General features: G+C 33.0%; 1 protein-coding gene across 1 annotated transcript; it reads left to right on the top strand.

Moving 5' to 3' along the window:
- Window positions 1–8,069: 8,069 nt before the first annotated feature.
- LOC108335268 (benzaldehyde dehydrogenase, mitochondrial-like) lies at window positions 8,070–12,465 on the top strand. The gene is made up of 11 exons (XM_017571247.2): window positions 8,070–8,221; window positions 8,774–8,908; window positions 9,452–9,594; window positions 9,712–9,865; window positions 10,432–10,661; window positions 10,758–10,847; window positions 11,056–11,229; window positions 11,318–11,455; window positions 11,541–11,678; window positions 11,778–11,839; window positions 11,928–12,465. The coding sequence occupies exons 1-11, from the start codon at window positions 8,143–8,145 to the stop codon at window positions 12,199–12,201; spliced, it is 1,617 nt and encodes a 538-aa protein (XP_017426736.1). The 5' UTR covers window positions 8,070–8,142; the 3' UTR covers window positions 12,202–12,465.
- Window positions 12,466–25,944: the final 13,479 nt, after the last annotated feature.

The following is a 25,944-nucleotide window of genomic DNA, read 5'->3' on the forward strand; positions in this document are numbered from 1 at the left end:
CATTTATGTTATGAATGGTATAATTTAGAACTATAATATGAATTAAATAATTTAAATAATTTGAATTATGTAATTTTAAATTATATCATTTATTAAATAATCTAAAATTATGTAAACTAAACTTTATTTTTATTTGCTTATTGGCTTTAGTGTTTTTGTCACATAAAGTTGTTTCTTATAATAATAATTATTAAATTGTTAAACATTGCATAATGAAAAAGTAATAAAAGAATCTTAGCCAGAAACTTTATTTTACAGTTGTCATATTCATAATTTTAATTTTATTTCATGAATAAACAAACTCATAACTAAAATCCTTCAATATAAATTTATTATTTTGGTTTGATTATTGCAAATACAATGCAGTCAAACTATAAAATGATCTTTAAAAATCACAGTCAGATATGTTTATTAGTTATTAATTAACTCAAAAGATACAAGTGATATTTAAATACAATAAGTAATTTAGTTTGATTCTTTGTTTTTAAACCAAAAATTATAGCTAAATCCCTATATTGGAAAGAATTGCTAATTTATTAATATATTTATAATATTATTTCAGTTATACGCTTTGGTAATTTTATTTTGTATTCACTTTCTATTTTATGTACAATTTTAATTAAGTTCTCATTGGTGTGTTAGTGAATCATAACCCAATAATAACAAATGATTCTTTCATCCTGTACTTTCATATTTTCTTGTTACTTTCTCATGACTTGTTTTGGATTATCTAATTAAAATAATAATAAAAAAATGTTCCAATTAGTTGTGAAATTTACACTTTTATGACATGTCGTACAACAAATAACGTACAATCCTAGCAACAATGTATGACCACAACATGGAGTATTTTTTATCACTGTCTCCTTCAATCATTTGGTCAATTCTCTTCCTTTTAATGTAATGGATGTTCTAATTCCATAAAAGTAATTTTTTAATGTATTCAACAACTTGATACACAGGCACTTTTCTACCTACTTTTAGCTTATTCGATATTTGTATTTTCACACACTTTGAATTGACATTTTTATTTTACATATAACGTATAAAATAACGTGAGTGTGTAGTTTTTTTAATTTTTAGTAACTATTTATATATAAAGTATAATTTTAAGTTTTAAGGTTAAAAGTATTTGAATAATTTTTTATTTTTTATTTTAAATTAAAAATAAAAATTATTAAAATACTTCTGTGTTTAAAGTATGTTTTTTTTTTTATGAATAGAGATTTTTTTTATCAACTAATATTTGATATACTTTATGAGATTATATAAATTAGCAAATTCGTATATATATATATATATATATATATATATTAATAATAAAATTTACATAAAAATTCAGTGTTTTACATCTCATCTCAACAAATTAACTTTCCATGATGGAGAATCTAATGTTTACCGATTAAAGTAATAGAAGCCATAAAAAGATGAAAGTCCTTTCCCAAGGCACTTAACACTCCAAGCTTTTATCATGTTTCTTCTTTGCATTTTCACCTCTATAACATCTCAAAAACATAGTGTAAAACTATATAATATAGAATCATCACATATATAATAATCTAGAACAGTCATCCAGCTATAATATAAAGTATTATCTTTTACAGTTATCCCAAAATAACTATAGAATTTAAAACTTTATATACAGACAGACTACTACAAAACTATATACAATACTAAAACAACTAATCTAAGCTGCCGCGTCATCTTCATCCAACGCCTGCTCTAGAGACACCCCATCTCCCTCTACTCACACCCATAAAATGATCATTGCAAAAGAAAGAATACCAATACATACAAAACACAAACACACAACAGGGTAAGCTAGTTTAAACAAGATTAATCATATATTCATTTTCTAAGTTTCATACAATCATACATATTCATTCACATCACATAAACTCTTCATACATGACACTACACTGACTTTGACTGTCCGGACTTTATATGATTACCGAGCTATGGCGGGTTGTGCACTCGTGGTGGCTTCTACTGATTTGCAAAGCCATTGCCAATGGGTTTCACCCTACCACACTCACGAGGTTAGTCCGTTATCACTCACCTTGGATCATACTGGAAGCACCCAAGACTAGGACCTTCTGCTACTCCTCATGACATGGATCAATCCTCTCTACTTGAGAATGAAAGATCATTGGAGTTTTAGGATAACCCCCAAGATTGAGCTCCTGCATTCATTCTAAACATACTTGAATCTCAACAAGAGAATTCACTTTGGATCACAACGTAGGGCACCACCATGTAACCTCTCCGTGAGGATCATGGAATTACGTCCATTAACCATACTTTGAAATCACATACTTTCACTTTATAACATAACTCTTGACAATAACCAATTATGTAATGTAATACAAACTTAAACATACTTCATATTGTACTCAACAATTCATTTAAATCAACTTAAGACTAAAAGAAAAGAGTGAACTAAACCTGGACCATTCGCACAGCGCACACATTCGTAGAGCGAATCCATATGTTTCTCGCACAACGAGTTGGGTCGTTGTGCGAATCCTCAAACAGAAACCCACTCCTCATAACCATTCACACATCGATTAAACTCGCTATGCGAATAAACTCCTAATTGTATTAGACCCCAAACCCCTCGCATAGCGCCCCAAATCGCTATGCGAGAGCCCCAAGCAGTGGCTCATACTCCCTAAACACTCGCAGAGCGCACCTGTTCGCTATTCGAATAAAATTGGCAGTAGTCCCAGACCCCAACCAGTCGCATAGCACCCTGATTCGCCATGCGGATCATTAAATAGAGAGCAACCCTCTCAAACCATTCGCACAGCGCATCTATTCGTTGTGCGAATGCCCTGGCAGAGAGCATGTCGCCAGGGTGACTAGCTGTGCGAATCCATTCGCACAGCGAGTCTGCATAATCTGCAGAACAAAATTATGCAGAAATATGCAACTCAACCACCAAATACCAATTCTATCTCTTTTTCCAAACTTCAAACACCCCTAGATTGTCTTATAAACCTAATTAGACTTGTCTAAGTGATTCTAAACCTTCCTAACATCAATCTAAAGTGTTTATGAACCAATTCCTACTCTAAAACTTCAAATTCATCAACTTAAAGACCCAAATCCCAATCTACCACTTTGAACCTATTTTTGACCATTTTGATGACTGAAACAAGTCACATATAACTTACTTAAACTGCTCCAACAGACCAAATGAGCCCTTGACCTCTAGTTCTCAATTTCACTACCTCACTTCCTCTAAAATGACCCCAAAACACTACCCAATTCACTTAACTTACTATCATGACTATTATAACATATTACACTCATCTAACATACTCAATTGCAGTGTACATCACATCCAAAATCAGTTCACAAACATCATTCCACAATTTCACAGTTTACATTCTAGTACATACAATTACATCTACTCAAAACCTAAAATGTAACCCAAACAACATAATAACACATAATTCAACATACACAAGTCATACAACAAATTTAAAGAATGTATCTAGCTCCCCTTACCTTAGAGATAAACTGCCCAACTCACAGAATCACCCCAACAGTACCTTGTACCGCAAGGACACTCAACAGAAACCTACAATTCATCAATTGGTGATAGAGAACAACTCTTAGAGCTTGAATTGAACTAGGAACTTAAGAACAAAACTACAAGACACATGCAACAGAAGAATTCACATGATCCCGACTCAAGAACATGCGGTGAAAATGAGAAAACAGCTTACCAGCTAGAATCAAGAAATTGATCGGTCAGTTGTGTAGCCCTCTATGCCGTGAACGTTTGGACACCTCCTGATCGTCAATCAGACAGCTCAATTGAGAGAAATTCTAGAGAGATGTCAGATAACTCTGAGGAATAGTGTTTTAGAGAGATGAATTGTATTTAGATAATGAACCGAGCTTTAGAAAGTTCTATTTATATTATAAGATTATTTTAAATTAAAATTGCTCGTCTCATTATTTTAATACACCGTTCTACTCTAATACTCTATTTTCTAGGTTCTTACATTCTCTCCAACAACAAAAAGTTTCGCCCTCGAAAATTAGACTTACCAGAGAACAGGTGAGGATAAGACTCTCTCATGACTCCCTCTAACTCCTAAGTAGAGTCACCTGTCCTACTATCCCAGACAACTCTGACTAGACTGATGGTTTTGCCTCTAAGTTGCTTGGTCTGGCTCTCCACAATCCTGATAGGCTGCACCTCCATTGAAAGATCTTCTCTGACTTGCATATTCTCTACTTCTAACACATGAAAGGGATCAGGCACGTACTTCCTAAGCTGTGAGACATGGAACACTGAATGAAGATTCGCCAGCTGGGGTGGCATGGCTATCTCATATGCCATTGGCCCTACTCGCCTTAAGATCTGGTAAGGACCAATGAACCTATGAGTTAGCTTCCTAACACGAATGGCTCTTCCTACACCAGTAGTAGGAGTCACTCTGAGGAATACATGATCCCCAATTGCAAACTCCAACAGTCTCCGCCTCTGATAAGCATAGGACTTCTGTCTACTCTAGGATGCCCACATCCTTTCTTGTATGAGCTTCACCTTCTCTGTAGTTTGCTGAATTAACTCTAGTCCAGTCAACACAGATTCTCCATCCTAAAACCAACAAAGAGGCGTGCTACATCTTCTCCCATACAGTGCTTCAAACGGTGGCATACCAATGCTGGCCTGATAACTGTTGTTGTAGGTGAACTCCACCAACGACAACACCTCATCCCAGACTCTCAAGTGATCCAAGACACACGTTCTCAGCAAATCCTCAAGTGACTGGATCGTCCTCTCTGACTGACCATCAGTCTGGGGATGATACGCTGAACTCATCTTAAGTCTGCTGCCCAATTCACTTTGAAGCGTCTGCCAGAATCTAGAAGTGAAGCGCGGATCTCTATTTGATACGATACTGGAAGGCACCCCATGTAGTCTCACTACCTCTCTTATATACAACTGTGCAAGCTTCGCCATCGACATCCTTAAATTTACTGTCAAGAAATGAGCACTCTTGGTCAACCTGTCCACAATTACCTAGATAACATCATGACCTCTGATCGTGCGTGGCAAATGGGTAACAAAATCCATGGCTATGCTATCCCATTTCCACTCAGGAATCTCCAACTGCTGCAACAAACCACCGGGTCTCTGATGCTCCACCTTAGCTTTCTGACAGGTTAAACAAGAAGAGACAAACCATGCTACATCTCTCTTCATCCCAGACCACCAGAAAGATTCCTTGAGATCTTGATACATTTTAGTCATGCCAGGATGCATGCTAAAACGACTCTGATGCCCTTCGTCAAGGATTAATCTCCTCAGTTCCAAATCACTAGGAACACACACTCTGCCTCTAAACCGCAAAATTCCATCAGCTCCCAAAGCAAAATCTTTGCCCTGATTTGTACCAATCAATCTCACTGACCTTTGTAACTCGACGTCTGGTAATTGCTTCTCTCTAATACGGCCGAACAGATCGCTCGACACCACAAGACTGCTGCATCTGATACTATTTGATTCTAATTCCACCTAGAGTCTCAAGTCTCTAAAGCTCTCGACCAATGGATAGAGTAATATATGCTAATTTAGATTAGAGAAGGAAAAAAAAATTAAGGGTTAAATATGTTTTTAGTCCCTAAACTATTGGTCGTTTCTGGTTTTCGTCCCTCTTTTAAAATAAGGTACAATTTGGTCCTCATTCTTTTCGAAACGTTCGTTTTAGTCTTCAAAACTTTGGTTTTAGTCCTCATTTTGTTGACTAAATGAGGACCAAATTTTTAACGGTGTTAGTTTTCGAGGACTAAAACGAACGTTTCGAAAAGAATGAGGACTAAATTGTACCTTATTTTGAAAGAGGGACGAAAACCAGAAACGACCAATAGTTTAGGGACTAAAATCATATTTAACCCAAAAATTAAAAATAATGAAATTGATTTTAGAGAAAAGTAAACTAAAACAATTAATTAAAAGTGTGGAGAAAAGATTTTAATTGACTAGAGAAAAAAACAAGAAATTTAGTTTTGTAATATTATTTGAAATTAAATTTTGTATTTTTAGTTTGTTGAAAATTAACATACATCCTTATCATTGTAGAACAGGTCATCATTAAGGAAATTAAAATATTGTAATATTTTTTAATTGTTGTCTATAAATATTCTCACTTCTCAATTATATAATTCAAAATTTCGATTGTTTAAATTTCCTTCCATTAACATTATATTTATAAATATTTAATTTTTTTTCATTAATATAAATTTAATAATTGAAATTTTTATATGAACGCATTTTAAGTTTCATACTACTGTTTTAAAATAATTATATATCATTATCAATAATAATCATAATAATAATAATAATAATAATAATAATAATAATAATAATAATGCTACAAAATATTATACTTTTTCTTCAATACTTCATTCAATTTATATACAAACCATTAAAATAATAATAGATTTAATTCTAAATTAATTTCAAAAACCAAACAAAATTCATCTTTATTTATTTATTATTGTGTTCCATCTCTCATACCAATTTAAATTAAATAACAACTAATTAAATCATTTTAATTTCTTTTCCGAATAATATTTTTTATCTGTAATAGAAAAATAAAAATTTTCACTTTATTTTTTAATATTTCTTTTTATTTTTTTTTTGTATTGTACGTTTTAAATCATTTCAAGATTTAATTTCATCCATGATAATAAAAACAACAAAACAAACACAATATTTTTCAATTTTCTTCTATCTCTCATTCAATTTGTATAAAGACTATTTCTACAATAACAACAATTTGTTTCCAAATTCTTTTACCTAACAATTTTTTTTAAAAAAATGGTGATTTTCCTTAAACAATTTCTTTTTTTTTCCTTCTCTCAAATCAATTAAAATTTAATCTCCACGTTTTTAATTAATTATTTTACTTTGCTTTTCCCTAAAACTAATTTCATGTTTTTTTTTTGTTTTAATTTTTTATTTGTTCCCCTACCTAAAAAGAAATCAGAAACTCGTGCAGAATTCTAGTCCTTTCGGACTTAAGTTTAAATGATTTTTTTTCGTTGAATCAACGCTGGCCAATCAATGCATTTTCAGCGCAACACGAATCACACTTGTGCACAATAATCACTACATTTTTCTCAAAATACTAATAAATATAACCTAACACAAAAGTAGAAAAATGTTCAGATCTCAAACTAGCAATTAAAAATATATTTATAATTTCAAATTCAGTAATTAAGAGTACTCAAAACCAATCTCTGAAAATCCGAATCCTATGAAATAACATCAAATTATAATAGTAAAGAATGTTGGTGCAACTGTATTTTTCATCTTCCTTAATAATCGATATGTGATTTCGAACTTTTTTTGTGATTTTGAATTTCATATTTTAAAAAAATATTATATTTTAAAATTCTTCTCATGATATTTTGAAACAACTTGCAACGTGATTGAATAAAACATCAAAAGTAAGTGGCTGCCAAATTTTATATAAATAAATAAAACACATTTAAAATTAAAGATTAATTTAAGACAAGAAAATTACGTTTTATTCAAATATGTAAAACAAACCATAAACTGATAACTACTATCTTACATAATAATAATAATAATAATAATAATAATAATAATAATAATAATAATAATAATAATAATAATAATAATAATAATAATAATATGACATAAGCTGTTAACAGTTCACACAAGAGGAAGAAGAAGAAAAGTTTGGAATATGAAATGAAACTGTCGAAGAGCTGTGATTGCCGCCATATGTCACTCTTTTCATTTATTTCACTCGAATTAGGTAACCAAAATGGTCGATTTTCGTCCACAAATGTGATCAAATTTTTGAGGACATGATGAATGCAATTGAACCAAGTAATATAATACATAGTTGAGTAAAATATCAGCTGTCATGTGCCACCAAAATCATAAAATTATGAAGAAATAAAGAAATCTAAAAAATTAAATCCGTTATGGAAGGTGTGCTGAGATAACATCACATCTTAATGTTTATGTCTCATTTTTTATTGCGTGACTGATAACAACATTTACGTTCAAACGGGTTTACCATTTCACAACGAAACTATAAATAAGGGTAGAGAAGAGAGGCAAAAGAAATAAAGAACGTTCACATGGCTTCTTCAATGAGGATCTCAAGGCTGCTCTCTCGTTCTTTCCTTTCTGCTACCACTAGTTCTTTGTTTTCTAGAGGTACTGCTTGTTTATCATCACTTCCAAGATCTTGGGGTGATCTGATTAATTTCATGCTTGGTTCTTGAGAGCATGAAAATGAAATGATCTTCAGTTTTTTACTTTTTTGCTTGATTTAATGGTTTTGTGGGGGATTTGGACTGTTGTATCATTTTCTGATCCTTATGAACTGTAGTTACCAATTTGTTGGAGATGGTTGAATTGATAAGATGTTATGTACGGTATTCTAAAAATTGCATGATCCATGAATAGAAGTGTGTACTGCCTTCTGTGCTCATTTATTGGTTGGCCCTAGCCACAACCTGATCCTTTCAAAGATTCACTTCCAATTTTTATACGAAAATCTAAAGGTAAGTTTAAGTTCTATATTAAGTAAAAATGAGAAAATTCAACACCATAACATTTCAGTTCATGTCAATTCCTAGAGGAAGGATCATGTCTTTTGATGGGTGTTTTTAGGCCTTGGTTTTGATGGGGTTTTCGTTAATGGTTTTTTTTTTTTATCTTTAATCATACTTTTTAAGGTCATTGACCCTTTTTTCTGATATTCAGGTGGAAGTGGTGGTCTTGGTGGAGGACTCAGTAAATTCAGCACTGCTGCTGCCACTGAAGAACCAATTAAACCAGCAGTTAGAGTAGAACACACCCAGCTCTTAATTGATGGAAAATTTGTTAACTCTGCTACCGGTTAGTCCTTTTTTCACCCTTTGTAGTTTTATCTTCATCTATTTTGTCTGTGCTTCGGTTAGCACTTGCAAATTTATTATGAATGAAGGGAAGTGATTTATGTTAGGATTCTTTATTTTATTTTGAAGTTAGTAAAGAATCTTATAATAAATAATTTTGTATCTAATGCAATTGGAAACAATTTAAATACGAGAAAAAATAACAAAATTAAACATTTTATAAAAAAAAATCATAAAGCTAATGTTTCAAGATTTTGAATTAAAAATAATTTTAATTCTTTATATGGGTCGAATTCATGTCACGTATATATAATATTTCCATAATGAAAATTTCATAAATAGACTCATATGTGGTATTTTAGTAACTCCATACAATAAAAAAGAATCATAAATATAATACTTCGAAGTTTTGGGTTAACAGTAGTGAATATTTTATATGGTTTAGATTTATGTCTCATATATTAATTTCTCCTTAATGAAAATCCACAAAAAGTCAGAATTTTGATGTGGTTATAACTTAATGTTGTGATTCCCCTTACATCAGGAAAAACTTTTCCAACGTTGGATCCTAGAACAGGAGATGTGATTGCTCATATTGCTGAGGGGGACCATGAAGATGTTGATAGAGCAGTTGCCGTGGCTCGCAAGGCATTCGACCATGGACCTTGGCCTAAGATGACAGCCTATGTATTTTCTTTCACCCTTACAGTTGTTCTTGAACAATGTACAGATTCTATGATCGTTGGTTCCATGTTCATTCCACTAAATCATTTTTTTTTGTTTTCTTCATGTACAAACGTGTAGGAAAGACAAAAGATATTGCTACGTGCTGCTGATCTGATTGAAAAACACACTGACCAGATTGCTGCACTTGAGACATGGGATACTGGGAAGCCATACGAACAAGTTGCTAAAATTGAACTTCCAATTATTGTTCGCTTATTTCGATACTATGCTGGTATGTTGAAATGAGAAACACTACCAACATTCTTTCAAAAGGGTGGTTATCCTTATAAATAGATTTTGTAAAATTGAAATAAACTTAAAATTTATTTTATAACATGATATCATAACTATATGAATTAAAGTCTATCTTAGTTTATTGGATCTATTGTTTTATTAGTTATTAGATTACCTATTAATATTTAGTCCTATACTGAACACCTGTCAATGTTAATCCTATACTGAATCACCTAATGTTTAGTATTACGCTGAATCACCTATTAATGTTTAGCTTATATTATGAGAGAGTGTATTGGAAATCTCTCGTTAATTATGATAATATCAATTTACAATATATAATATATAAAATGAGTATAAACTTTATTTTATATGTGAATTTGAAAAGATTAAGTTAGAATCAAGTTTCATTTCTTAACAAATAACTATCCATCGAAATTATCAAAAATCACAATTTTCAAGGGTATTCATCTAATCATTTTCACTAAATTCTATAGATAATATGTTAGAACATGTGTTTTAGAAATTGTGCTGCTAACACTTTTAAGATTCAAAATTGGTCAGGTTGGGCAGATAAGATTCATGGTCTTACAGTTCCAGCTGATGGGCCATATACTGTGCAAACATTGCATGAACCTATTGGTGTGGCCGGTCAGATCATTCCATGGAACTTTCCTCTTCTCATGTTTACCTGGAAGATTTGCCCAGCATTGGCCTGTGGTAACACTGTTGTGATCAAAACAGCTGAGCAGACTCCTTTATCTGCTCTCTACGCATCAAAGTTGCTTCATGAGGTGTGTATTACATTTCATACTTATTTTAAAAGAGGATTGGTAAATGAAAAGATTTGTAAATGTTGAATGTCACACCAAATTTATCATCTTTGTCAGGCTGGACTTCCTCCTGGTGTGTTGAACGTCATATCTGGTTTTGGTCCAACTGCTGGTGCTGCCATTGCCAGTCACATGAACGTAGACAAGGTAATCAAATATTTTTATTAGTATTCTTTTTCACTCTTCCACTCATTTTGATTCTCAACATTGGCAAATCCTTTTAGTGAAACAATTTGAGGAATTTGATGGTGGAAGAAATGAGTTTCTTGTGCCAAATAAAGTACTTTTAATCAAACTAGAAGTTTAGAAAAGTGTGTGGCTGTTAAGCCTTTGCTTTTGTTTTACTCTGTTGCAGCTTGCTTTCACTGGTTCAACCGATACTGGGAAAATTGTCCTTGAACTGGCAGCTAAAAGCAATCTTAAGCCTGTTACTCTGGAGCTTGGTGGCAAATCCCCTTTTATTGTATGTGAAGATGCTGATGTAGATGAGGCTGTTGAGCTAGCACACTTTGCATTATTCTTTAACCAGGTACATCCAAATATCAAGTTTGTTATGCAAAACAATAGTCTTCCATAGAGTTCATCAATAAACTAGTTGTTCTTTTCGTGACGTTCAGGGACAATGCTGCTGTGCTGGGTCAAGAACATTTGTACACGAACGTGTGTACGATGAATTTGTTGAGAAAGCAAGGGCACGTGCTTTGAAACGTGCTGTTGGTGATCCATTCAAAGTTGGAATAGAGCAAGGTCCTCAGGTAACATACCCTCATCATCTATAGATCAAAATGCACATAAAGAATTACACTGATTTGATGCTAACGTGTATGATCCAAAAATCAGATTGATTCAGAACAATTTCAGAAAATATTGAAGTATATTAGATCTGGTGTTGAAAGTGGAGCTACACTTGAAACTGGAGGAGATAGATTTGGCAACTCCGGCTTCTATGTTCAACCCACTGTCTTCTCAAATGTTAAGGTACAATGAAACAATAACAAAGTCTTTCACTTGCACTCTCATTGTGCCAATGATGATTAATACATCAGTTTTTGTTTTATTGATTGTTAAAACAACCAGGATGATATGCTGATTGCAAAGGACGAGATCTTTGGCCCAGTTCAATCCATATTAAACTTCAAGTAAGAACAGTGATTCCTGTTTGCAATTAATATGATTATCTTTGTAGTTTTGGTTCATACAGTAATCAGCTTGAGTGTTTGATGACAGGGACATTGATGAGGTGATTGAAAGAGCAAATAACACACAGTATGGGCTTGCAGCAGGAGTGTTCACAAAAAACATTGACACGGCAAACACTTTGAGCAGAGCATTGAAAGTTGGAACAGTGTGGGTGAACTGCTTTGACACATTTGATGCAGCAATTCCCTTTGGAGGGTACAAAATGAGTGGTCAAGGAAGAGAAAAAGGAGAATACAGTCTCAAAAATTACTTGCAAGTGAAGGCTGTTGTCACACCCTTGAAGAACCCATCTTGGCTTTGAACATCATTCACTTACCTTTACTTCATTAAAACATTAATAATAGGCTCCAACAATCAACATCATTAAATTGTTTTTTTTCCTATAATCCAGTTTCATTTTATGGTTATGAGAAATACTGTGGTGTAAAATACAATATGGAGATGGGTTTGTTGGTGAGATAGAATCAAATTTGCATAATGATGTATGTAATCATGTAACCTCGTATTACCTATTCTCAGAACACATTCGATTTTAGTAAATGAAAATGTTATTATTGAACTCTGATTCAATTTCTAATGATTCAATGTATATTTTTGCTAAATTTGCTTTTGTCTATAAAGTTCACATTTCGATATATTTCATGTACCGCTTTAATGGGCGAACAACCCAACCCTTGGAACATATTACAGTCTCAGGTGGCGAAGAGCCAACATCGAGGTGTCAAACCTTCCCGTCGATGTGAACTCTTGGGGAAGATCAGTCTGTTATTCCTAGAGTAACTTTTATCCGTTGAGCGACGGTCCTTCCACTCGGCACCGTCGGATCACTAAGGTCGACTTTCGTCCCTGTTCGATGGGTGGGTCTTGCAGTCAAGCTCCCTTATGCCTTTGCACTCGAGGACCAATTTTCGTCTCGCTCGAGAAAACCTTGACACGCCTTCGTTACCTTTGGGGAGGTCTACGCCCTATAGAAACTGTCTATCAGAGACTGTCCCCCGGCCTGTAGGTCCTGACACAAGGTTAGAATTCTAGCTCTTCCAGAGTGGTATCTAACTGATGGTTTTGACCCCCCAGAAGAAGGCCTTCTTTGCCCTCCACCTAAGCTGCGTAAGAAAAGCCCAAAGGTCGTCCTAGGAAACAGTGAAGCTTCATAGGGTCTTTCTGTCCAGGTGCAGGTAGTCCGCATCTTCACAGACATGTCTATTTCACCGAGTCTCTCTCCGAGACAGTGCCCAGATCGTTACACCTTTCGTGCGGGTTGGAACTTACTCGACAAAGAATTTCGCTACCTTAGGACTATTATAGTTACGACCACTGTTCACCGGGGCTTCAGTCGTCGGCTCCCCTGTCATCAAGTCATTAAGTTCCTTGACCTTTCGGCACTAAGCAGGCGTCAACCCCCATACTTTGTTTTACGACTTTGCAAAGACCTGTGTTTTTGGTAAACAGTCGCCCGGACCTGGTCAATACGACCCTGTTAAAGTTATACTTCAGTTGCAGCAGCAGCTACAACAATTTACTCTTTCATTTAATTTCTGTTTTATTTTTTAAAAGATGTTTGACTGTTTCAAACATCTTAGTCAGTTTCAGAATTTTTAGGAAGTTGCTAAACATGGAATCGTGTCCCATGTATTCCTACTTTTATGTTTGTGCAGTTTGAACTTTTGCTGTATTTAAAGTGTTCGTAAATTCAATAAAAGAAGTAGCTTTTACTCAGAAAATCTCCAACAAATTGGTATCAGAACTGTCTTCTTGAGGGACCTGTGAGAAATCATTTTTTATCTCTATGGATTCAGAAACACCATACACGGCACTGGCACCACCCGTTTTTTACGGTGAAGGCTATCATGTCTGGGCAGCAAGGATGGAGGCTCATCTTGAGGCAAATGAAGTTCTTCCATTACCTACAAACCCAACAGTGGAACAGATCAAAACTCATAAGGAGAGAAAATCAAGAAAATCAAAGGCACGAGCTTCATTATTTTGGTGTTGTCTCTCCTGAAATCTCTCTCAGAATCATGACGATAAAATCAGCTTTTGAAGTTTGGAATTTCTTAAAAAAGGAGTATGAAGGTGATGAAAGGATTAAAGGAATGAAAATTCTAAATCTTATTAGGGAATTTGAATTCCAGAAGATGGATAAATTTGAGACAGTGAAGGATTACTTTGACAAATTACTCAAAATTGCAAACAAAGTAAGATTACTTTGTTCTGAATTTTCTGATTCCAGATTAGTACAAAAAATTCCTGTAACTATTCTTGAAAGGTTTGAAGCTACCATTACTTCCCTGGAAAACTCCAGAAATATGTCCAATATTAGTTTGGCAGAATTGTTGAATGCGTTGCAGGCACAAGAACAAAGAAGGCTTATGAGGTCTGAAGGATCTATTGAAGGAGCACTGGCTGCAAAGGCTAGCTCGAGTTATGGGCGAAAAGAAAAAAAAATTGAAAGTTACAGGGACAACCCTGATTTCTCTCCTTGTAAACATTGTGGAAGAAAAAAATCATCCATCTTCAAAGTACTGGAGAAAACCAGACCATCAATGTGAAAAATGCTTGAAAATGGGACATCATCAAAGAATTTGCAGAAGCAACAATCAGCAAAAGATAGTCACACAAGTCCAACAAAAGAATGTTGCCCAAGTTGCTGATGAAGAAGAAGAGCAACTTTTCGTGGCCACTTGCCTTGCCATTCCCAATTCAAGTGAGAAGTGGCTAATTGACAGTGGTTACACTAATCATATGACATTTGATCGTGATCTCTTTAAGAAATTGGATACTTCTGTGATTTCCGAAGTAAAGATTGGAAATGGAAAATATATTGAAGTCAAAGGAAAAGGCACAGTAGCAATTGAAAGTGTTTCAGGTACAAAACTTATACAAAATGTGTTATTTGTACCTAACATCAGTCAAAATTTGTTGAGTGTTGGACAATTGATTCAAAAAGGTTTCAAAGTCATTTTTGAAAGTGATAAGTGTTTGATCAAAGATACAAATAACAACGAGGTATTCAATGTACAAATGAAAGGAAAAAGCTTTGCGCTTGATCCAATGAAGGAGAAGCAAACAACATTCTCTGCAACAAATGTCCACACTGAAATTTGGCACAAGCGGCTTGGACACTTCAATCATCCAACTATTGTGAATCTGCAAAGAACGAAATTGGTTCAAGATCTCCCTTGTCTTGAATCTGAAATTCCAGACTTAGAACTTGTCAACAAGGAAAGCAATCAAGACTTCCATTCAAACAATGAACTTGGAGAGCTACAAAAAAGTTGCAATTGATACACACAGATGTGGCAGGACCTCACAACACTCCATCTCTAAATGGCAGCAGGTATTTTTTGATTTTTATAGATGACTACTCCAGAATGTGTTGGATATATTTTCTTAAATACAAGTCAGAAGTTGCTAGTATATTTTGGAAATTCAAGCAATGGATTGAAACACAAAGTAGTTATAAAATCCAAGCATTGAGATCTGACAACAACAAGGAGTACACTTCAAATCAATTTAATTCTTTTTGTGAAGAAGCGGGAATCGAACACCAACTCACAACACCATATACTCCACAACAAAATAGAGTCAGTGAAAGAAAGAACTGCACCATTATGGAAATGGCTCGATGTTTAATGTTTGAGAAACATTTGCCAAAAGAGTATTGGGTTGAAGTTGCACACACTGCAGTTTTCCTTCTTAACAGGCTTCCCACAAAAGTTGTCATAAAGAAAACTCCATATGAAGCCTGGTATGGTTTTAAACCCTCTCTGAAAAATCTCAAAGTATTTGGTTTCTTGTGTTTTGTTTATATTCCACAGATAAAACGAGATAAGTTAGACAAAAAAGCAAAAGTAGAGATTTTTGTCGAGTATAGCTCAAACTCTAAAGCTTATAGAATTTTCCAACCAAACACTAGGAAAATTTTAATAAGTAGAGATGTTCATTTCATGGAAAATGATGAGTGGGATGAAGAACAAGTAGCTGAATTTCATGATCAAGTTTCAAAATCTCAAATTGATACAAATGAGCTGATTGATGACATTCCAATTAGAGGTATCAGATCAATTTCTGATATTTACCAAAGATGTAATGTGGTTGTACTTGAACCAACAAATTTTTGGGAAGCAGAAAAAGACTCCAAATGGATTGCAGCAATGAAAGAAGAACTCTTAATGATTGAAAAAAATGAAACGTGGAAGTTGGTGAGAAGACCCACAAATAGAAAAGTGATTGGTGTAAAGTGGGTATTTAGAACAAAGTTGAATCTTGATGGCTATATCAACAAGCATAAAGCGAGACTTGTTGTAAAAGGGTATGCTCAAATTTTTGGTGTTGATTTTTATGACACTTTTGCTCCTGTTGCCAGATTAGACAAAATCAGACTTATGCTTGCAATAGCGGTACAAAAAGGTTGGAAAGTTTACCAACTTGATGTTAAGTTAACATTCTTAAATGGTTTATTGGAGGAGGAGATTTATGTTGGACAACCCGAAGGTTTCACTGTGAAAGGGCAAGAAGATTATGTGTATTTGCTTAAAAAGGCTTTATATGGCCTAAAACAAGCCCCTAGAGCATGGTACAACAGAATTGATGAGTACTTGATGAAATTGGGATTCAAGATAAGTCTTAATGAAGCTACTCTCTACATTAAAGGTGGTGAAATACATTTCATTTTTATCTCATTATATGTGGATGATTTGCTGGTCACAAGAAGCAATGAAGAATTTGTGAGAAAATTCAAAGAAGATATAAAGCAAATTTTTGAGATGACAGATTTGGGGGAAATGGCTTATTTTCTAGGAATGGAAATAAATCAGAAAAATGGAGAAGTATTCATGTGTCAAAAGAAGTATATTAAAGAAATTCTAAAAAAGTTTAAAATGGATGAATGCAAGAGCGTAGATACTCCAATGTGCCAGAAGGAAATGTTGAGCAAAAAGGATGAAGCTGAACCAGTTGATGAAACTTTTTATAGAAGTCTAGTTGGTTGCTTAATGTACTTAACAACTATTAGATCTGATATCTTACATTCTGTAAGTTTATTATCTAGATTTACAAATTGTGCAACTGAGACACATTTTATTGCTGCAAAAAGATTTCTGAGGTATGTGAAAGGAACATTAAATTTTGGAATCAAATTCTATGCAAGTCAGGATGATACACTGCAAGGATATTCTGACAGTGACTGGGAAGGCTCACTGGATGACCTGAAAAGCACATCAGGCTATTGTTTCTTGTTTGGATCATGTGTGTTCTCATGGTGCTGTAAAAAACAAAACACTGTAGCACAATCTACTGCAGAAGCTGAATTTATTGCAGCAAACGCTGCTGTAAATCAAGCCTTGTGGTTAAGAAAGATTCTAGTCGATTTAAATATGAAGCAAGAAAAATGCACTAAAATATTTGTTGGCAATCAATCTGCTATTTCTATTCAAGCAATCTTGTTTTTCATGGAAAAACCAAACATTTCAATATCAAATTATTCTTTCTCAGAGAAGTGCAAAAAGAAGGTACAGTTAGCTTGACATATTGCAAATCTGAATTGCAACTTGCTAATATATTTACCAAGCCTTTACCAAAAAGCAAGTTTGAATTTCTTAGAGAAAAGCTTGGAGTTTGCAGCAACCAAAGTAAGAAGCAGTGTTAAAGTTATACTTCAGTTGTAGCAGCAGTTACAACAATTTACTCTTTCATTTAATTTCTGTTTTATTTTTGCTGTTTGAACTTTTGTTGTATTTAAAGTGTTCATCAATTCAATAAAAGTCGTAGCATTTACCCGACAAGGAATTTTGCTACATTAGGACTATTATAGTTACGACCACTGTTCACCGGGGCTTCAGTCGTCGGCTCCCCTGTCATCAAGTCATTAACTTCCTTGACCTTTCAGCACTAGGCATGCATCAGCCCCCATACTTGATCTTACGACTTTGCGGAGACCTGTGTTTTTGGTAAACAGTCGCCCGGACCTGGTCACTACGACCCCCTTTGTGAGGAGGCACCCCTTCTCTTGAAGTTATGAGGCTATTTTGCCGAGTTCCTTAGAGAGAGTTGTCTCGCATCCCTACCTACCCACCTGTGTCGGTTTCGGGTACAGGTACCCATTTATTGAAGGTCGTTCGAGCTTTTCCTAGGAGTATGACATGAATTACTTCAACACTATAGTGCATAGACTCAAACTTTGGCTCGAGGCATTTTCTCTACCCCTTATTACTCTGAAGAAGCAGTGGCACCATGCGTCCTTGAACCGATAACCATCTTTCGGCTAACCTAACCTCCTTCGTCCCTCGGGACCAACAAAAGGTAGTACAAGAATATTCACCTATTGTCCATCGATTATGCCTTTCGACCTAATCTTAGGTCCCGACTCACCCTCAGAGGACGAACCTTGCAGAGGAACCCTTGGGTTTTCGAGACATTAGATTCTCACCAACATTTGCGTTACTCAAGCCGACATTCTCGCTTCCGCTTCGTTCAACACTGCTCGCGCGGGTCCTTCTTCCTAAGGCGGAACGCTCCCCTACCGATTCATTTTGACATCCCACAGCTTCGGCAGATCGTTTAGCCCCATTCATCTTCGGCGTAAGAGCGCACGATCAGTGAGCTATTACACACTCTTTCAAGGTGGTTGCTTTAGGCAAACCTCCTGGTTGTCTCTGCACCCCTACCTCCTTTATCACTAAGCAGTCATTTAGGGGCCTTAGATGGTGTTCCATGTTGTTTCCCTCTGGACGATGAAGCTATCTCCCATCATCTCACTGGTCGACCTTGACCCTTGTTATTTTGAGGTCATATATAGTGTTTTGGGTCAGCCGACCCAACCTAGTCCAGCCTCCCACGGTTTTGTGGGTTAAATGAGTTGGTTCACTAGCTCACTTAATTACAAGTTTTTTTAAATCCAAAAAAAATTACAATTTTTTTGTAATTCAAATTTAAATAATTTCACTCTAAAAATGATGTTAAACTCCAAAGACAATTCAAAATAAAAAAAAATTAACATACAACTCAAATATAATTCAAAAGCAAACCCATAAAACAAATAAATAAGTTTATAATATGATAATTTTTGTCTCAATTATCCATTTATAGGATTAGAGTCTTGAATAGATAAATTTATAATATTTGGCTATCTTAAAACATATTTTTCTTCATTCTCATTTACAATACAATAACAAAAATGTTAACTAATAATATTGAAACACAAAATAATAAATAATTAAATTAAACTAGGTGAGTTTGTGAGTCAACCCAGCTCACCACAGGTTCAACCCAGGTGAGCCAGGTTCTAAGTGAGTCTGATTAAAAATTGACCCGTATAAAAAAATTTTGTTTTTTTTCAAATCCAACCCGACCTAAACCCGTGGTGAACCAGCTTAGCTCGCGAGTTCTAACCCATTTAAACAACACTTTTAATCATCAAATTTTAAAAATAAATTAATATAATCACTTTAATTTAATTATATTATTTTTTTAAGTATCAAATGCATTATAAACTAATTATTTGACACTTATTACTTTAAAGTCAATTGGAAAGTACATTTCACACGAAAAAAATTAACATAATTAATTTAAAAAATTATATTTTTAATATTTGATGACAAAGTAAATTAAAATTTCGAAAATTAACAAATGTTAATTTTATATCAAAATTTAAAAATTGAAAACATATTTAACTTATATATTTTTATTATGATATAATAAAACGAGAAGCAAGATATTTTACAAGTAATTGTTTATCGAGTTATGCTACTCAATCTTATCTAGTTATGCTACTCAATCTCTTCCAACAGAGTTATGTACTTCTATTCTCGTCATTAATTAGTTTAATTCGTTTCTATGGGCATATAAATCTTTTTTTTTTTCATAAAATGAAAATATGATCAGATAAAGAGTGTTTCACCTTACACCTCCAAGCATTTCATTGTGTACCTCCAATTTTTCTCTAATTAATAAGTGGTTTAAAAGTTTAATATTTTTATTATTGAAAATTTCTATGCGCACCATTGACTGCACCTCCATTTTCCTCCAATCACCAAACATGCATTCATGCACCTCTACACATCTTCACCCTTGCACCCCTGCACCCCATTTTATTTTTATAAAGAAACCTTGCACCCCCTACACCTTTGAATTGTTGCTCTTTGATAATATTTTTCCTCTTGAGCTTTTTACTTTGCAGTTCATATCAATTGTTATATTTGTGAGTGAGTGTTGTCTAAAGATATTTGAGAGAGATTGTTCGAGTGCAGTCTGGAGTGGTGCATCCACGAAGCTTGACTTGTTTTGTGGTAGTGCACTTGAGGTGCTTTGTGTTAGCTGATTCTTTTTTGTGTTCTTGTTGAAGAGAGAGGTTAATATATTTTTTTTAATCTTTATGCATAGTTAGACTTGTTGGTTGCATTGATATTGATGGAGAGATATTTTATTTTTGTTAATCTGTTTGCATGCATGAAATGAAAAATCGTAACTGAACTTATTAACAATGAAGAGCCGATGCAGGCGGACTCGGATGTGGACATCCCATTTACGAAGCTTCGGATTTAGATATCCGATACATGACTTACATTATATTCATATTCTATATGTTTACATTATATACTTCTTATATTAGTTTAAATTTTTTTAATTTTATGTATAAGTTTATAATGTACTATATAATTTCTAATTAGGTTTAAACCCTCGGATGGTCCTCGTATTTGTATAGGAATCTCAAGTGAGTCCTCATATTTCCAACTGTCTTAATTGAGTCCATATATTTGCAAAATATCTCAATTGGGTCCAAATATTTGTAAAATTGAGCCAATTTGGCCATAACCGTTAAGTTGTCACAAACAGTGTTAAAACGACATTAAGTTGTCACAAATATAAATTAATTTCTATGAATGTATTAAAATTAATAAAACTTATTTTGAATAAAAAAAACTTAAAATCGTATCGGATATGAGAGTCCGAATGTACCAAAATCGGATGTAGATATCCGATGATTACCATTTCGAAAGTGGAAATCAAACTAATGTTTAATATTTTACATAAAAAGTTTAATTATATTAATTATTTAATTATTTTATTAGTTTCTAATTATTTTTAAAATTATGTATGATTTTGTATGAGTTGATAATGTAATTATATAATTTTTAATTAATATAAATTAATTTCTATGAATTTATTAAAATTAATTAAACTCATTTTGAAAAAAAAAAACTTAATACCCTATCGGATATGAAAATCCGAATGTGTAGGAATCAGATGTGGAAATCCGATGGAGACAATTTCGGATATCAATATTCGATGCATGTTTAATATGTTATATATAAAAGTTTAATTATATTACTATTTTAATTATTTTATTAGTTTATAATTATTTTTAAAATTATGTATGATTTTGTATTAGTTTATAATGATATTAGATATTTTTTAATTAATATAAATCATTTTCTATGAATTTATTAAAATTTATTAAACTAATTTAGATTAAAAAAGAAATTTATATGTTACTATTGCATATGGAAATCCATATATATACACGGTATATGAGATAGACTGAACGGTCAACATCCGCAACCGCTCGGTCTACTATTTTTGTCAATGCTCAAAACGGATTAAATGTTGGACTAACACTCAAGTTATTAGTATTGGGTCAACGCTTAAGTTATTGATGTTGGGCTTACGCTTAAGTTATTGTAATTTGGCTAATGGTTTGGATAAATAAACAACCAATAAATTAATTAAAGATATTGATTATTGATAACTGATTGCAGGATAAGGAAGTTGTTTATGAGTAACAGACCGAATCTAAAGGGAAGTTCGTTTTATTGGACCTATGTTAGTTTAGGATCCATGAAATAACTTATAAATAGAAGGCTAAGTCGCAAATGTAAGCAGGTTGAACTAATTTTGCGTGTTTACTCTCTACTGAACATTACTAATATAACCATGTCAATCACTAACCTGAGCATCAGAGTTTCTTTTACAGGTATCCTCCCCCTCGGCTCAGACTAGAAGAAACTTGGAACAGGAGATTCAGAGGTCAGAAGATAAGAAGACCGCGACAGAAAAAGTGTCTCTTGGTCCTACACAATTATATGTATAAACATATATATATATATATATATATATATACATATATACATATATACATATATACATATATACATATATACATATATATGTATATATGTATATATGTATGGTTTAACAACATTTTTTTCCCCAGATTTGCTTTAAACTTTGCGTCAACGCCGTCCCTTCCGTTAAATACGCACAAACGGCATTAACCTTTTCTTTCTGTCTCCTCTGTTGTTCTGTGCAGTGCAGCTTTTTGTCAGTCTTTGTACCCGTGAGCCCCTCACCTAAAAGTGAGCCTTCAAAGATGGTTTAAATCACAATGAGACCCACCTAGAAAATTTCTCTTAAAAAAACCATGTGAATCGCAATGTCTATTGATTACAATTATACCACTAAATATTTAATAATACCTTTAAAGGAAAAAGTAAGGCTATGCACACTTTTATTAAACCCCATTATTCCTTACACCATGGGTCTCATACTCAATCAAAGTTTCAATGCAAATTTTCACTTCTCCCTTACCCGTATATGTTGCATTCAGGAAGTTCTTCACCATGAATAATCTTTATTTCTTTCTCTTCCAAAATCTCGCAGCCACCTGCATCTTTGCCTTCCAAGCCTAACTGAAAGGATGGGTTGTCTCCTACATGCAAAGGATCTTAGTGAATTTTTTTACCCAATTCTATTACGCTAAAAGTATGACACAAAGAGCTTTGTCGGAAGAAAAATTTACCACGATTGAGGAAAAGGAAGGCTTGGTCTGGGACAGTAAATAACTGTCGCACTCAAGTTTCCAAGAATTTGACACTATAGAAGGAGTGAGGGTGAGTAGAATTTACAAAGGTTTGCTAAAGTACTCACACTCTCATTGATTTAGTCAATGACTGGAATTGAAATTACAAAGAAGAGGATATCAATTCTACCATGTCTACGTTAATTTCTATCAACTAATGATAGTGAACTTGGAATGAAGTCAAGGCAAGGTGTTCAGTGGAACATCCAAATCTCGTTTGAGAATTTCTTTGATCCATGGATTGAGATCGTTTCGAAATAGTTAACAAGCAAAGAAGTTCAGTTGGGATGATGGGGTTGTTGACCATATATATGTGAATACATATATATATATATATATATATATATATATATATATATATATATATATATATATATATATATATATATATGTATATGCTGATATGGTCAAAGTTACAAGAGCTGACTAGCAGAAGAAGAGCTGACTAGCAGAAGAAGAGGAAAGACCTAACATATCAGTCCATGAATAGTAATGGTTATTTTCTGAGACGTTCAGTGGTGATCTTGACAAATTCAAAGCTCCACTTTCTTCTATTTTAACTGATGGCATCTGAGAAACCCTAGAATTCGTTGATAAATCTCCAACCAAACCAGAAGGTATTTCAATACTTTCATTTTGAAAATGGTATGAACTGGCTGAAGCAGATTCAAAACCATTAAAGAAAGGAATCTGCTGCAAGCGCCACTGATCCATTCCTCCACCAGCAGAGGAATTATTGCTGCCACCAATTTGAAAACCCATGTGTTCGTTTTGTTCGTGAATCTCACGCAACCCGAGACTCATGTTTTCGACAGCATAACGATTTAGGTTCTGGAGTGATGCCATGAAGGGAAAAAATGAAGAATGTTTTTCACGTTTTAAGAAGTGAAAATGGAGTTGTATTATATGCATCACTATCAGTCCATTTTAATTTTAGTATTTTAATTTTTATTATTTATTCTTTTTTATACATGTTTCATCTTCATGGAACAATAATTTCAATTAGGTTAAAATTCAGAATTTTCAAATAAGTATCTTTTAAATACAATTCTTTCAAAATTAAGTATAATTTAAAAAGAGAAAGACACACGATAAAGACAAAAGACTGCACTGCACAGAACAATAGAAGAGAGAGAAAGAAAAGCTTAACGCAGTTTGTGCGTATTTAACGGAAGGGACGACGTTGACGCAAAATTTAATAAGTGAAGACCAATTTGACATACTTTTAAAAGGATTGACCTAATTGAGAAAAATAAGCAAATCTGGAGACAAACAAGGCTATTAAACATATGTATATATATGTATATACATATGTGAATATATATAGATATATATATATATATATATAGATATATATATATATATGTATATATATATATATATGTATATGTATGTATATATGTATATTTATAATATATATTTATATTTATGTATATATGCCATAAAGTATAATTTTTATGAATTTATAATATAATTAGATAATATGTAATTAATTGTTAAAAAATAATTGTTAGGAATTTTTTATTTTTACATTTAGTTTTATTAATATTATTTAACTAGGTTTGGTTTATAAAAACATTTAATAGAACTAGTTAACTTCATTTTTATAATTATTAATTTTTGTTAATATAAAAAATGCATTTTAAATATTTAATTTTTATAATTTTTTAGATATAAAAATTGATATGAAAATTTTTAATAATTTTTTATATAGTTTAAAGTTGATTACACTATGTCAAAAAAAAGTTTTTTATACTTGTTAAAAAAATGTTTTTATACCAGTTTTGGAGTAGGTATAGAATCAAGGGTATAAAAAGTTTTTGATTTTTTACTCCGATTCTAAAATAGGTATAAAAAGGTTAACTTTTTACACCGGTCCTATCTGTATCAGGTATAAAACTTTGATATTTATACCTGATACTCTGGGAGCAGGTATAAAAAAGTCTCCCTTGATGCTAAAAAAAACTCATTGGAGACGTGTCATCAAATATCTACCCAAGGAATAGTTTGAATCAAGTTATAATATTAATAGTTTAAGATCTTAGCTATAAGAGGAATCTGACAACAAAATCTGTAAGTAAAACATCAAATATTTTCTTTATATCTAATGTTTTTTCAAATATTTTGAAGTACAAAGTTATGTTAATCTGATATAATTATTTAATTATATGTTATAGGTTTAAATGCTTACTTCGTCCTCATGTTAAGAGGTGAATTTTTGTTTAGTACCCGGTTTTAAAAATGAAGACATCGGGTCCCTATGTTATGAAAAGTGTATGAATAAGGTCTTGTCTGTTAAGTTGACAGCAACAACGTTAAGTCCATGCTGATGTGGCCGTATTTTTTCTCTTCTCTCTTCTGTTGTCCAGCTTTTTCTCTCTCTTGTTCAACTTTTTCTCTCTCTTGTTCAGCTTTTTCTTTGATGATTTGTTGAACTTGTTCTTTCTTTGTGGACCTTATTCATATATTTTTCATAACATAGGGACCCAATGTCTTCATTTTAAAACCGGGTACTAAACAGAAATTCACCTCTTAACATGAAGACGAAGTAAGCATTTAAGCCTATGTTATAATACATAAACAACACTACAACAATGTGTTTAATATATTATTTTATGCATTTATTTAATATCTTAAGTTATATGGTACTAAAGATGAAAGTAACATCTGTCACGAAAAACTATCTTCAATACCACATATATATAGTAGTGTTCTCCCTTAAATTTCACCTTATTTTATTTTAATTTTCAGTCAATATATATTTTTAAAAAATCTGCCACCATTCCTTGTCAGGCTTCGTGCAATTTGTCAAAACCACACGTTCATAATCTCTGTCAAATTTCATATTATATATATTTATATGAAAACTCAAAATCTTAGTTTTTGATAACATGCCACGATCACTAGATGTCCAATTCTAAGTAATTGTTCCAGGTGACTGATTCACTCAAATCTTAAGCTTCGACAATCTTTATTTATACAAGCTGGTTTGTCGTACAGCACGTCATAGTTATGTATCTAAATCACAACATCAACATATGAATATTTGATAATTTCTGGTTTCAGATCCAACATTCAAGTAGTTCACATCAACAACAACATGCCCAAGATCATCTACAGGGGGTAGGGAAGGTGAAAAAACACAAAAAAAGTCAACTTTTCTGAGAAAATTTCAAGAAAAATATCAAG

This window comes from Vigna angularis, chromosome 10, assembly GCF_016808095.1.
Source record: "Vigna angularis cultivar LongXiaoDou No.4 chromosome 10, ASM1680809v1, whole genome shotgun sequence".
Lineage (NCBI taxonomy): Eukaryota > Viridiplantae > Streptophyta > Magnoliopsida > Fabales > Fabaceae > Vigna > Vigna angularis.

Coding starts and splice junctions, on each gene's coding strand:
- LOC108335268 (XM_017571247.2), top strand. CDS start 8,143: ATGGCTTCTTCAATGAGGATCTCAAGGCTGCTCTCTCGTTCTTTCCTT. Junction 8,909..9,451: donor ATTTGTTAACTCTGCTACCG/GTTAGTCCTTTT, acceptor CCCTTACATCAG/GAAAAACTTTTCCAACGTTG. Junction 11,679..11,777: donor CTGTCTTCTCAAATGTTAAG/GTACAATGAAAC, acceptor TAAAACAACCAG/GATGATATGCTGATTGCAAA.